This window comes from Amia ocellicauda, chromosome 16 (assembly GCF_036373705.1).
Source record: "Amia ocellicauda isolate fAmiCal2 chromosome 16, fAmiCal2.hap1, whole genome shotgun sequence".
Classification (NCBI taxonomy): Eukaryota; Metazoa; Chordata; class Actinopteri; order Amiiformes; family Amiidae; genus Amia; species Amia ocellicauda.
In genome coordinates, this window is record NC_089865.1 from 11977638 (window position 1) to 11992910 (window position 15273).

Consider the following 15273-nt stretch of genomic DNA (forward strand, 5'->3'; position numbering starts at 1 on the left):
TTGTCAGTGGGCAAACGTACAAAATCAGCAGGGGATCAAATACTTTTTCCCCCTCACTGTATATTGTCAGTATGAATACATTGTATTTACTGTTCTTGACCTGATGTTAATTGTTAAATAGAGTTTTGTTGTTGAAAAGCTCAATAGATGTAAGTACTTTCAAAAGTATACCAGGTGTTAACAAATAAGAAATTATCTAAATTGCTTTGTGCTTTCCTAGGTTTTGCAGACGCCATCGATCAAAAACGGGAGCCAATGTTCCTTCGGTCCCCAGAGATTTGCTTTTGATGTCAGAGTTGGTTCTCCCTCGTTTCATCATTTGTATCGTCCAGTATTTGAGGGAGGGGTACAGTGAACCAGGTGAGAAACCAATTCAGTTACTTAGGTTTGAGCAACCGAGGAACAAAAGTACTTTTTCACTTCAAACTACAACATCTTTTTATTTGATATAAATGCCTACAGGTTTTCACAAATAAAGGGTCACAATCAAAACCACATCCTTAGCAAAAGTTGACAATAAAACTATATTTTTGCTTTCCAAATAGGATAGGTTATTGTTTTTTTGTTTTTTTTCAAACTAAATGTAATCCTTTCAGCTTATCTTTATAAACAATTTTTAAATGTGAGTTTTATTGGTGCACGAAAAAAATATAATTTATTAAATGGATCGTTAGGTCTTTTGCGCCCTGACATTGCAAGCGCTTTGTCTGGGCATTTAGTCTGCCAGGAATAAAACTGATCTGTCATTATCATATTATACCAAATCAATAATTCACACACGGCACAGTCATTTTTAATGTTGTCTTTTTACGAGCACTTGATCATTTTATTTCTTCAATCTAGACAGTCCGCATGCCTGTCTAAAGGGTTGACTGTAACCGTTTTTTTTTTTTTTTTGGTTGCCTTTCATATCAGATCCATCAACAGAGAGGGATCTTCAGAAGGTGCTGCAGCAGCTCGAACCCCAGATCTCCTTCCTGGAGGAGTTAACCAAGATGGGTGGTGCCATGCGAACTGTTCTGACAAAGATCTTAACAAATCAGCAGACCTTCAAAGATTTAAGCATGGGTACATTCCCCTCTTTTAACTAATTAATCGTATTTGTTTTCCTACTCCAACTGGGAGAGAAGCCTACATTAATTGTGAGGAAATGTTTGAGTATACACTGTGATTCTTCAAAGATATTCTTTAAGTATGAATTTGGGGTAGCTATGCTCTCAAATACAGTGTGTTGAACTGCATTGAACTCATTTGCAAAGGGTAGGTTTGTTATTTAATACTCATTCAGTTACTGCAGAATTGACTTTGAGTCAACCATTGTAGTCCTAAGAATGAATCCTTATTTTGTTTGAGGCATTTATGTGTGTACAAAGTGTGTACTTTGACTCGCAACCAAAAGAATAATTTTTGCAAGTAAAAAAATGTTGTGCAAAGAACTATCAGTGTGATTTTTAGTAGGTGACCCAAACTTAGATAAAATGTATCAGCTTTTTGAACCTTGAAAATGATAAATGAAGTGATTCAGTTACATAAATCAGCCTTTAAAAGTCACTTTGAGAGCAGCCTCTTAACTTGCTCTTTTTGAAAACCACGCTGTAAATGTCAGGGAGAATTGTTTCTATGCTTTCCTTCACAGGAAAATTCAGAATGATTCATGAGAATACTGTACTTTTTAAGTATCATTTCTACATTTATGCATCTTTTTTGTTCCTTTCAAAAAATATGTGGCAGTTTGCCCATATGAGTTGCAACATGGGGGCAAAGTCTTGCATAATTCATTTTCTTTTTTTCCCCCCATTTCCTAAAGGACAAGAAGAAAATGTCTACGCGAAGAACAACTATGACAAGTATCTCTCCGCACTGAAGAGCTCGGGGTTGGTGTCCTCTGAGGAGAAGGCCGGCGCTGGGTCGCTTGAACAGCCTTCGGGAGCTGGAGCCCTCAGTATATTAGGTGGGGAAGATGTCTGAGTCATACATTTCCATTATAGGACATCACTTTGGCACTGGGACAGAGTAGAGTGACTTTTATCAAACCACTTATAATTTGACGTTCGTATCTGGCTGCTCGCCGCTGGGCACATTACTTTATTAGAGGTTTCCATTTTTTGTGGCATAGTGTACTTACATTTTGGTGCAGAGGAATGTTTTGCGATTGCATTCTGAAGACTGAAATATTGTTTAGTATGTTTAACAGTTTAAATGAATGCCAAGCTATTCTAACCGCAAGACTGTCCTAAATGTATTTGATGTGATTTCAAAGCACTAGCACCAGGGATGTCAGATGGAGGACTAATCTCCCTTTTAAAATGGTATGCATTGATTGTGAAGGTCAGGAATGACTGGCTGAAGAGCTGTTGTGTGTCTGATGTGGACAAAATATGAGAAATGCATTCTGACAGCTTTACATGTTCTGAGTGAGATGTCTTCTCACTCGTAGGTGCCGCAGCAGCTGCCAGCCCTGATGATTCTGCTAAAGAGGTACATGTTGGAGACTAATATATCACATCTGAGTATTTTGTTTACATAAAAAATAAGTATGATTTAAGTCTCTCCTGATTAAAAAATGAAATGTTTTAACTGAAGTGCAGACTCTGAGAAGGTTATACACAAACCCTTCTGCTTTCATCTTATTCCCAGGAGGACCGAGATGGAGGCCAAGGTCTGGGCCAAAGAAAGAGAGTGAAGCTCAGTAGCAGTACCAAAGGTATTGATATGGATAAATCTCCTTTTATTGACACTTAAATATGATTTTATGATTTTAATCGTCTGTATCCAAATATACTCTTACCCTTTTGTTTAATTGTTATTGTATTGTAGATCCTTCCATTATGGATGTCCTGAAACACAAATGCTTTTTAGAGGAGTTGTTGTTTTGGACAATAAAATATGAATTCCCACAGAAGATGGTTACTTTTCTACTGAACATGTTGCCTGATCAAGACTATAAGGTATGTTTGTAAATTAAATGTATGTATATGTGTGTGTGTGTGTGTGTGTGTGTGCTCATTCTTTTAAAGGTAGGCGTGACATCCGAAAATATATATTTGATGGAGACGGGAATTCTGTAGGAGCTGCAATAAGCAATCTGACATGAATCGGTCCCTGGAATGAGCTGCAGTAGATCGATATTTAATCAGCCAGATGCAGTTAGAAAAACGATTATTTTTTCATTGATAATTGTTCACCTGTTTTACATCTTGGTAAGCAATTTGAACAGTTATTTTGAATTAAAGCTGGCTAAGCAGCATTTAACCTTGACAAAATCTGCTTGAATCTGCTGTGCATACATATTCGAAAATGTAACCCCTTATTTTTTAATGAAAGATTAGATAATTGATCTAATTTTCTTTTTCTTTAGATCGCTTTTACTAAAACCTTTGTTCAACATTATGCATTCATTATGAAAACTTTAATGAAAAGCCATGAATCGGATACCATGTCCAACCGAATTGTACATATTAGCGTGCAGTTGTTTAGCAACGAGGAGTTGGCGCGGCACGTGACCGAGGAATGCCAGCTCCTGGACATCATGGTCACTGTCCTCCTGTACATGATGGAAAGTTGCCTTATCAAAAGTGAACTTCAAGGTACGTTGCTCATTTCCAACTGAGAAATACATTCTCGCATCATTTCTTAGGTCTGTGTTGGGACATTTATAATTATGAAATATTGTCAGTCGGGAATACCTACAACTGCAAATAGTTCATATAATGAATACCAATAATGAGGGTTAAGGAAATTCTTGTGTTTTATTGATTTATTTGTCTTTTTCCCAGATGAGGAGAATAGCCGCCACGTGGTGGTAAACTGTGGGGAAGCTCTGCTAAAGAACAACACCTACTGGCCTTTAGTTAGTGATTTTATTAATATCCTCTCACACCAAAGTGTAGCAAAGAGGTTCTTGGAAGACCATTCTTTGCTAATGCTATGGATGAGCTTTGTGTCCTTCTTTCAAGGTGAGCGGTTCATTCATATTTTCGATTATGTATTTTAGCAAATGTAGTGCTTGATATATATGGCCTTTTTGAAGTGTGGATTATGTACAGAATGAACTATTTATGCCAGAGTGTATGTTGTACATATGAATCTGTATGTTGATGCATGAATCCTAAATTGATGAGTTTTGGCTGAGCTGCAAAATATATATATACACTCACCTAAAGGATTATTAGGAACACCTGTTCAATTTCTCATTAATGCAATTATCTAACCAACCAATCACATGGCAGTTGCTTCAATGCATTTAGGGGTGTGGTCCTGGTCAAGACAATCTCCTGAACTCCAAACTGAATGTCTGAATGGGAAAGAAAGGTGATTTAAGCAATTTTGAGCGTGGCATGGTTGTTGGTGCCAGACGGGCCGGTCTGAGTATTTCACAATCTGCTCAGTTACTAGGATTTTCACGCACAACCATTTCTAGGGTTTACAAAGAATGGTGTGAAAAGGGAAAAACATCCAGTATGCGGCAGTCCTGTGGGCGAAAATGCCTTGTTGATGCTAGAGGTCAGAGGAGAGTGGGCCGACTGATTCAAGCTGATAGAAGAGCAACTTTGACTGAAATAACCACTCGTTACAACCGAGGTATGCAGCAAAGCATTTGTGAAGCCACAACACGTACAACCTTGAGGCGGATGGGCTACAACAGCAGAAGACCCCACCGGGTACCACTCATCTCCACTACAAGTAGGAAAAAGAGGCTACAATTTGCACAAGCTCACCAAAATTGGACAGTTGAAGACTGTAAAAATGTTGCCAGGTCTGATGAGTCTCGATTTCTGTTGAGACATTCAGATGGTAGAGTCAGAATTTGGCGTAAACAGAATGAGAACATGGATCCATCATGCCTTGTTACCACTGTGCAGGCTGGTGGTGGTGGTGTAATGGTGTGGGGGATGTTTTCTTGGCACACATTTGGCCCCTTAGTGCCAATTGGGCATCGTTTAAATGCCACGGCCTACCTGAGCATTGTTTCTGACCATGTCCATCCCTTTACGACCACCATGTACCCATCCTCTGATGGCTACTTCCAGCAGGATAATGCACCATGTCACAAAGGTCGAATCATTTCAAATTGGTTTCTTGAACATGACAATGAGTTCACTGTACTAAACTGGCCCCCACAGTCACCAGATCTCAACCCAATAGAGCATCTTTGGGATGTGGTGGAACGGGAGCTTCGTGCCCTGGATGTGCATCCCACAAATCTCCATCAACTGCAAGATGCTATCCTATCAATATGGGCCAACATTTCTAAAGAATGCTTTCAGCACCTTGTTGAATCAATGCCACGTAGAATTAAGGCAGTTCTGAAGGCGAAAGGGGGTCAAACACAGTATTAGTATGGTGTTCCTAATAATCCTTTAGGTGAGTGTATATATATATATATTTTTTTTTTTCTTTCTTTAAAGCTATTGGTATCAGACAGGGTTCATAACTCCCTTAATGGAGTTGCAGCCTCGATCTGAATTCACAGGGTGAATAATGTTTGTGGTGCTGTTTTGTCATTTTTAGGTATGAATCTGAACAAGCGGGAGTTAAACGAACACGTGGAGTTTGAATCCCAGACTTACTATGCAGCGTTTGCAGCAGAGTTGGAAGCTTGTGCCCAGCCCATGTGGGGGCTGTTAACACATTGCAAAGTTAAAGTGAGGACTCCTTCATTAAACGTGTACAGCTTATGCTTTGTTTGTCTTTATAAAAACATTTCTGTGTGTTTATACCTTTCATTAGTCGCCAATACAAGTGAAAGATCAGCATCCACTCAGTAATAACACTCGGTTTCTCTCTCACTCTTTCTGCTTGAAAGCTCTCATTAGCTCCCTCCTTCACTTCCCCTCGGGTACAAGGCAGTGAGGCAGTTAGGGTGTTGTCTTTCTATACAGTGATTCCAGATGTGGGCAGGTGTGTCTCTCCTGCTGGAGCAGACAGGTGTGTGCCGCATCTGTGGTCTTAACACGGCGCGACAGTTAGAGGGGGTGGAGACGGTCCTTCCTTCTGTACAATCCATTCCTCACTACATGCCTCGCTGTGTCACACTGTAGAGAGATAGACAAATACGTATACATTTAAATACTTCCTATAACATTTTAACCTTTTTCATGTTTTGTTTCTGTAGGAGACACAGGAGTACACAAAAACAGTGGTGCGGTACTGTTTGGAAACCCTGCAGATGTGGTTTGATGCCATTAGCTTTGTTGATGAGGTATTTCAGTTTTCGATTTGAATACATTTTGGCTTATTTTACAGCGGTAAATGTTATCTTTGTTTAGTTTTCTTAAAATAACTAAATTGTTTTATTTTCAGCCGGCTCCCAACCAAGTAACATTTCACCTGCCTCTGCACCGGTATTATGCCATGTTTCTCAGCAAGGTAAGATTACAATATGTTTCAGGATTATAACCAGTAAATAAGAAAGTATAGGAGAAGGCAAGGTAAAACATGATAGTGAAGAAATGCTGGATTCTAAAGCACAAATCACTTGAAAGGTTGTTGCTCTGATTCAGTATGACTTTGATGCTTTCTTTATGTATTGGAATGGATGACATAAGTCATGAAATTATAGATAACCTTTTGCTGAATTAGTTAGGTAGAAGGACTCTTAATAGATTCACAATCTGGTGGAACATCTGTAAGTTTTACAGTTCGGAAGGGGCTTCTGGTAAACTTTTCTTTAAACCCATCAAATATTTTAAATTCTGACTTAACACAAGTGCCACAGATGTAATGTAAACCCTGGGATGCACGTAAGAGTCCTCCTTTAATGGAAGTAATTGCTCTTAATTTTTTCGTCCAGGCGGTGAAATGTCAAGGGTTGGACTTGGACACTCTCTTACCTGATCAAGAGATGCTCATGAAGATAATGGTCCATCCTCTTCAGATTCAGGTACTGTACAGCAGACAAGTCACAGACGTTGCAGTAATATATGGAAACATTAAGTACTGTTTTCTGAAAGTTGTCTTTTTTCAGTTCTATGGAAAGACGTTTTGTTTTGTAATCCTGTTTCTTTGTGTCTTTCAGGCTAGCTTGTCGGAAATCCATAGCAATATGTGGGTCAGGAATGGCTTGCAAATCAAAGGCCAAGCCATGACATACGTACAGTCTCATTTTTGCAACTCCATGATTGATCCTGACATCTATCTCCTGCAGGTAACTGCCAATTCTTTGTGTAATTAAGTATATGCTCTTTATTTGTTCTGTACTTATTTTTTTTTTTTTCTTTAGGTTTGTGCATCGAGGCTAGATCCTGATTACTTCATATCCTCCGTCTTTGAAAGGTACTTGGCGGATTTAGTCATTATAGCCAGAACAGTCTGGTTAATCTTCAATAATTTTGCATTTTCAGATGGTAATCTGTCATCTGCACTGTTTATACTGTCTTTTGTTAGTCATGAAAAATGTTTGTGATTTCTGTATGCTTTGTATTTCCATATGAAATGTGAAAAGTGCAGATGATCCTGCAGGTTATTAGCAGTATGAATTGTATTGTAAATATTTGATCAACTTATTTGAGCCACTATAAATTGCAGCGTTCTTTTTTGTCATTTAAAATCACTCAAACTGCTCATACATCTAACCAAATAGCATTACGAGCCCAAGATCATTCTGTTGGACACTGCATCTCAAGATCGTGTTTCAGTGTCTGTGTATATATTATTTTGCAGATTTAAAGTGGTGGACATGCTGACCATGGCCTCGCAGCACCAGAACTCAGTCCTGGACTCTGAACAGGAGAGGCCAATGCTCGAGGGAGCCTTAACTTTCCTTGTGATACTCTTGAGCCTGCGCATACATTTAGGTGAGAGAGAGAAGCTTCATGCGGCCCCGGGTCTGAGTGGAGACGCTTATTTGTCTGCGTATGATTCGCTGTCTGTTTTAACGTGGTTTATTTTGCTTTCCCAGGTATGGCCGATGATGAGATTCTCAGAGCAGAGATGGTTTCCCAGCTGTGCATGAACGATCGCACGCACAGCTCCCTTCTGGACCTCATATCCTTTAAACGCCCCTGTGTGGGCTAATGTGCAGATGGCTGCAGCAGCTGAAACCTCATTTAAAAATCCCCAATTACCGTCATCCTTATAGAGGGAGTTGGTCTTGGTATTCGCACTTGTGCTTTTAAACTGGAGCTGGAGAGTGCGGTCAGGTTTTTGCTAATCCTCCCCCTATAAGTGTCAGTGAATATATCTGGCTAGAACAGCAAACAAGTCTGAGATTCATCTGAAATGCAAATCCTCTAAAAGCAACTTTAACTATGTAAACAAGAACTTTGAATCGGCTCATGGAATTGCTGATGCAGGTGGGATTATTAAACTTTCTTGGGCACATATCCTCACTGTTGAACACGTGGTTTTCCCTTAGCTGTATGTCTACATTCCAGAAAATCCCAATCCAAAAAGTGGGATTGTCCCGGGCAGTTACAGCTTTGAAGCGATGCTTTCTGCTGTTGCTGATTTTAAAGCTCCCGTTTTTGAGCCTGGAGGTTCAATGCAGCAGGGAATGTACACCCCTAAAGGTAAGCTGTCTATACACCGATTGCTCAGCAGCAACACTTCTGGGAACCAGGCCAATAGAAATATAAAAAATCTACTTAAATGAAACTATTTAATTGTGGAAATGTGGTGCAGTTTCACTTGCAAATCCAATTAAACTACACAGTGATATTGGCAATTATGATAAAAATGGATAGCAAACCTAGACCTGTAAATCTTTACAGTTCCAAACAATTACTTAAATTAACAGGTTTTTATATCTTTTAGAAATATACATTATATTTAAGACACCCCCCTAAATAGTTTTTCCATGGCGTTCCTTCCAGTGGTCAGTAGATGGCACTGATGTTCTGTAGCAGTGCAGTATTCACTGTATTGCAGTTGTTCTGCTGTTCTATGGCACACTGCTGTGCATTCCAGCAGGAACGGGTGTGCTGTGGAATTGTGGGAAAGTCACATGAGAGAGAAATTAATAAATTAGAATAGATGTGTAAGTTATTTAGATTAAATGCATTCCTGAGAATAAAATATTTGTACCCCCAAAAATATTTTAAGGTGTGCCTTAATGTATAAACAGAATGTTGAGTTTTCCATTTTATATTCTAACATCATTTGTTATTAAACACCCAAACATTAATTTCAAATAGGAAAGGCAATTGATCTGCCTCTGAACTAAACTATACTTAGAATCTTCATGCTGAGATTTGATACTGCATTGCAGTGTCAGAAGGATATCTCTTGTAATATACATTGTATTACTTAATTAGATTACCCTAATTAAAACTTACCAATGAAAAATGTACACATGTTGGATGTCCTATGAAATTTAGAAAAAGGCACATTAAAAAAAGGAAATGATTCCCAAATATTCTACAACTCTGTATATGAAGAATAGCTTGGATTTCTCTTTTATTGGCTGGGTGAGCATAAGGGCTTGGTGTGCTACACAAAATCGAAATTTGAGTGTGACACAAGCATGACAAGAAACACAGCTGCTTTGTATTATAGCTATCTTTTGTCATCAGGTTATTCTTTGGAATTGGCAAGTCAAATTAACCCAGTTTTCTGTCTGGAGCCAAAATCGCAGTGTGCACTGTGTTTATGCAGCCTTGGAAAATATCACATGCAAATTTGAAATCCATAACGCCTTCATTTGGCTTGAACACTGCCCCTGTGTGTCGTTGGTCTGGAGTTAATGGAGTGCCTGCTGCTGTTCATAGTCCATTTCCTCCACTCTGACTGATAGTGCATGTTTAACTTGTGAGTACTGCTGTGCTTAGTGCTCTCCATATCAATGTTATTGTCCCTCCAAGAGCTACAGGACTTCTGCAGTTACCACTGAATCCACTGGAAGCTGTTTGTGTAGCTGGAGGGCTGGTCGGTGTTCTTTGACTAATAAAAAACGCTACCAGTCCTGTAACACATGTACATGACTGTGCATTTAATACAATTACCTTGGAAATGTGCTAAAATACTGTTTTAACCATGGCAAAATCCATTTGAATATGTAAGACGTATCAGTGTTTAATTATGTCTGGATTATTCTTCCTCTGTGTATCTAATCCATAGGCACATCCTATTTTTACAGTTGCTCAAAATGCACATGTATCACTAATTGCATTTTATGTGCATTACATTAGAGGTAACCTAATTTCCCCCTGCTATGTTTGAGTTCTCAAAGTGAAGATGATTTTCTTTTCTTGCCATGTGGGGGCAGGCTGCGGCCACATTTTAGTGACAAAGTGCCTCAGCCCTGCCAAAGGAGAAATATTCATCACATAATTCAGTCACTGATCTTTGCTTATGTGTTTTTTGTTTTTCTTCTTAGCTGAAGTCTGGGAAAAAGAGTTTGACCCGATCATGGTTATTCTCAGAACTGTTTACCGCAGAGATGTGCAGTCCGCCATGGACAGATACTCAGCGTTGTAAGTGTTAAATTAAATTAGCATTCAGTCCCGATGAGCACAGGCTCCAATTAAATTGCTGCTTTGCATGTGAACAAAAGCATGGTGAAATGGCAGAATGGAGATTTTGTTTATGTATTTATAATTCCTCAAGGTCATATTTATATTTTACACATCCCTGGCCGTTCTTCCTTAATTATTTGTTTACATTTCATTTCAAGGTTACAAAATGATTGTTTTTGGGGAATATATTCCATCTGAAATAGGAAATTGATCATTTTATCTTATGCTGTCATTCACTCTTAATGGGTTTCGGTATGTATTGCAGTCTGTCTTTGTCCTTCACAGATTTTCTAAGAGCTTGAATGGCTATGTGTTGAAACTTAAAAAGCAATGTATAGTTTAGAGTCTTGTTTTCTCATAATAAGAGACAGAAGGGACATTACCCTCTGGTAGGGCTCATACAAAACCATGTTATTGTGCTGCTCAGAGCAGTATCTTCATCTACCCTTGGAACGGTTAACACACAGAGGTTATATAGCAATATGGTTAGTTTCAATTAGTGCAATGTCAACCACAATCAATATTTCAACTCTAATAGACTCGATGAGAACCTTTCCATATTGAGCAGAATCTAAGGGCATCTTGACAAATGTGTGAGTTAAGGTGAAAAGATAGCGTGAGGTTAATTTCCTGAGGATCTGTGTATGTTGTGACCGGGCTAAATGCAGTGACACCTTTTGTGTGAGTAAGGAGCTGCTGTATTTCATAGAGCGTTTGAAGGGTAAGGAGACAATTGCTCCTGGGTAGTCTTTTAAACTAGATCCCCACCCCATCATGTTTTTTAAATTTATTTTTTAATTGAAAATCCTTCTCCCCAATCCTGATTAACCCAAGCTGTTTACCCTACTACGTTGAATGCACTTGAATTTAAAAATGTTTCAACTTTTCAACTGGAAAAATCCTAACCAGTAAAATGGAAAACGGTGGAATTGGGAGTTAGGCGGGGGATGACGGTGGGGGGGTTCTTGTCAAGAAATGTAGCTGACATTTTCCCTTCTAGTTTGTGACTGCTCACTTAAAGCACATTAACACACTGTTAAAGTATGATGTATTACCTGTCAGTCTGACTAAATATTACATAACCTTTATCCAGGAACAATTTAATTGCAAATAGAACAGACATCTCCCTTGAGCTATTCGTGGTTGTTCAAGTTGGATACAAAATATGTGCTCCTGGATAATTAATAAAACTTCTGTACATGTCGATGAATGGCAAACGGAGAGGAGCTCGTTTTATGAAGGCTGTGCACTAATTGAAGCCACTCACTGTGTTTCAAGCTACAGTATTGTCTAAAATATTAATACATAAAGAAATAAATGTTAGACTTCTGAGAACACTGCAGCAGTGTTTGAAACCTCTTAAAGAGCAACAATGAAAAGAATACCATATTTGTTTTTGTTTTAGTCTGAAACAATCTGGACATTTCTCTGGGAATCCATGGCCCCCCTACAAGGAGAGAACACCTTTACATCCGTGTTACAAAGGCCTCGTTAGGCTGTTGCACTGCAAAACATTGCACATTGTGCTGTTCACTCTGCTGTATAAGGTAATTCTGTATCTTCAAAACAGAATTTTTGCTTTATCAAGCAGCAATATAATTACCTGGTTGATACGTTTTAATTTCACCTCTATTATTTAATTGCTTTATAAAGTAATGATAGACAATGTATGGCGAGCCTCATTTGATCTCAGGGCCATGGAAGGGGCACCAAATAAACAATACTACCTTAAATGCCGGTGAATTGTAGTGAACAACTTTATTACATGATGACAGTCCCCGTTAAGTCAGGTGGGACAATTTTTTAAATTTGCCAATTATGGAAGTGTAATTGTTATGTAAATATTGTAAGGAACATATTAGTAATGGTAGATTTAGCAAATAGTTTTTTTAAATTTTAAACCACAAGGTCAGGCATAGAGTAAAGCTAGAGAGGCTTTGTTATTAATAGACAAGATTATTATTCATATATATTTTTTAATTGTCATTATTTTTTTTAATTTTCAGATCTCAATGGACCATCAAAACATGTCTGAGCATGTGCTTTGTATGGTGTTGTATTTGATTGAGCTTGGCCTTGATAACCTGTTACAAGAGGAACGTGAGGAAGAGGTATTGGAGTGGCTTTTATTGATTACATCTGCATCCATTATGAAAGATGTGCGTAGTTAGTAGATGTACTTAGGTCTGCATCAAATCGCACACTAGTTCAATACATTAAAAATCTGTACTATTTATCACTGAAGAGCTACTTTCAAACCCACTTTATTAAATTACAGTTTTTAACTTCTAAAAGTAGACTATGGACTGCGACAATTTGTAAAATTAAACTTTGATGAAGAAGCTTCTGTTTTTTACATATATATATATATATACATCCTCGCCTCTGGAGGGAAGGAAATTGCTCCATTCTGTGCACGCCCTGCTACCTGACCACTACGAACCTCTACTCTGTGCCTGTGTGTCCTCGGGCAGTGGGTGCAGGTGGCTCTGTGGGTGTTGTGTAAATGAGCTCACAGGCAGGGCCAGGCCTCAAGCTATTTTACTGCTGGAGCCTGACAGAGCTGCTCCGGCATGCTGGTCCAATCAAATTGAACTGTACAGCTGATCGATTTTGCTTCCAGCTTGTATCCTTTGCTAACAGGACTAAATACATGTAGCTTTTTGATGGTTACTGAATAATGTAAGCCCCAACCCACCCAGATACTTTTTTACACGTGTTTATAAGGCTGAACATGTATATTTATAGCCATAATGTGTCTAATAATAGTTTTCGATAATGGGAGATGTCTAACTTTATTTAAATGCTGTTATCTGTGTTTAAAAGTTGCAGTCATGCCTCTTGTATACATACGGAAGTCTTTGGTACAACAGTACATTTCTACACGTCTGTCCTTTTCACACATCTCTTGTTTTACTGTAAACTTTTACATTTTAACCCCAGTTTGAACTTTGAAGTCTGTTTACATCCATGACTCCAGTTAGATAATTATATGTGGAGCCCTTCAGTGGATTTCAAAAATGGGCCTCCGTAATGAGGGTGCAGAAAAAGTTACATAATGGAAATAATGTGTTATCCTGATTATATTATGGTAATGTGCCAGTGTTTAGATCCAAGCTATATTTTGTCTCTTGTGCTGTGTTTTATAAAAGACACCAAACAAGATGCGAAAGTCACTCTTTGACCCTCGTCAGCTTTGAAGCAGATATATTTATTTATTTAGAAAATAGTCAATAATATTAAGATATAGGTTATAGTGAGTTAGAGTTATAGCCATGTTAACTCTTGGTGGTAGAACTGGTGTACATGTAGGGAAAATACTAACAAGAAGACTGTCTTATCACGTTGGTGTCCTGACGTTGCTGTGCTCTCCGATTCAGGAGCCGTGCATTGAAGAGCACTGCCATGACAGCTGGTTCCCTGGCACTAACCTGATCTCCAATCTGAACCACGTAATTAACTATGTGAGGGTGCGGGTTCCAGAGACTGCCCCGGAGGTGAAGAAAGAGCCCCCCCCCAGCACCAGCACTGACTGTTCTGCCTTCAGCCAGGTCAGTAACACAACCTTGTACATCCAACAACTTCTGTACAAACTGGGATGCTATACAATTCTAGAAATATCTAATCGAACAATGGTAGGCACTCTTTGACATAAGTTTGAGCCAATCGATTTCTATTAACCTTCCTGTGTTGGACGAGTTTATGTCAGTGCCAGTTTATGCCGAATACTTGTTTTCAATATCTCAAAATAAAATCAGGTTTATAAAGCAACTGTGGAAGATGTATAATGTTTATTTGCCTTAAATCTGCTGTGGTCAAAAACAGTTATAGCCCTTTGTTGTGCTGTTTTTGTATTGTGTGTTTTAAGAAATTGGTCAGTTTCTTTGTCATAACAGAGTTGTCGCTTAAAGCTCTCACATCTGTTGCCTTACTTTTGCCTCGCAGAGCTCCGGGCGATCTTCTGGCCACCAGCGAGAGGTAGTGTGTGTCAGGGTTTCAGCGTAATTAAAACGGGGGTGGAAAAATAGCAATGCACAGATCTATACACGGTTGACCTTTTCTCTAGAAATATTTACTTCTGCCACTTCCCAGATTTAACCCTAGACAAGAGAAGCCGGTTTGGTGTGTGTTTTATATGTGTTCGTATGTCTTTTGCTGCTTCTGCCTGCTTTTGGATTTGTTTTGTTTTGTTCTGCTCCTGTATGATTGGTCTTATCTTGAATGCTACAGCTAATTATGTTTTAGTTATTACTTTATTTTGTGACCTTTAGCAGCATGTCGTGGTGATTAATATTGTACTGAATTGGCGTTTGATGGATTTTTTACATTTTATGATGCTCAGCTACATTGCCAAGAGATCATGGAATAAATATCAAATTGATTTTCCAAAAATGTATTTATAGAATTGTATTCATTTTAGAAATTATGCAATTTTAAAGGGATGGCTACTTCGGTATTTAAAAAGAATGTGTTTGTCTCCAGTGCAGGCGGCATGTATTTTGTTCACGTAATTTGTAATATATAGTTACATGCATCAGAGCTGCTGCATGTCTTTGCCTATGCTGAAGTAAAGTGCCAGTTACAGCTGACTCTAAATATATATGTTTTTCAGCTACGAATGAATAGAAAAAAAAACCTAAACCTAAAACCTAAAAACAACAATATAACAGAACATTGAAACACAAAGATATTTTAGTGATTTAATTACATAATTTATTCCAGATATCACAAAATTGTTTATTTAGCTGTAGAAAACCATCTCTGTGATTTTTGAAGTCATGTTACAGTAGATTACAAGAAAAGGACAGTGGAGTAATAA

The 15273-nt window shown here is 38.4% G+C and overlaps 1 protein-coding gene across 4 annotated transcripts in view; it reads left to right on the top strand.

Annotated features, from left to right (window-relative positions):
- ubr3 (ubiquitin protein ligase E3 component n-recognin 3) overlaps positions 1–15273 on the top strand; it is a 62803-nt gene that overhangs the window by 4395 nt on the left and 43135 nt on the right. For 2 of the 4 annotated variants that reach the window (XM_066688550.1, XM_066688551.1), the window contains exons 2-23: positions 221–360; positions 916–1068; positions 1808–1951; positions 2438–2478; positions 2638–2704; positions 2818–2948; positions 3359–3587; positions 3777–3956; positions 5512–5645; positions 6116–6202; positions 6304–6369; positions 6794–6883; positions 7019–7147; positions 7223–7275; positions 7663–7796; positions 7901–7985; positions 8368–8510; positions 10316–10412; positions 11860–12001; positions 12461–12565; positions 13835–14005; positions 14400–14432. In XM_066688550.1, the coding sequence (XP_066544647.1) occupies positions 221–360; positions 916–1068; positions 1808–1951; positions 2438–2478; positions 2638–2704; positions 2818–2948; positions 3359–3587; positions 3777–3956; positions 5512–5645; positions 6116–6202; positions 6304–6369; positions 6794–6883; positions 7019–7147; positions 7223–7275; positions 7663–7796; positions 7901–7985; positions 8368–8510; positions 10316–10412; positions 11860–12001; positions 12461–12565; positions 13835–14005; positions 14400–14432 (2554 nt within the window). The remainder of the gene's footprint in view (positions 1–220; positions 361–915; positions 1069–1807; positions 1952–2437; positions 2479–2637; positions 2705–2817; positions 2949–3358; positions 3588–3776; positions 3957–5511; positions 5646–6115; positions 6203–6303; positions 6370–6793; positions 6884–7018; positions 7148–7222; positions 7276–7662; positions 7797–7900; positions 7986–8367; positions 8511–10315; positions 10413–11859; positions 12002–12460; positions 12566–13834; positions 14006–14399; positions 14433–15273) is intronic. The other 2 variants (XM_066688552.1, XM_066688553.1) reach the window with 1 other exon arrangement.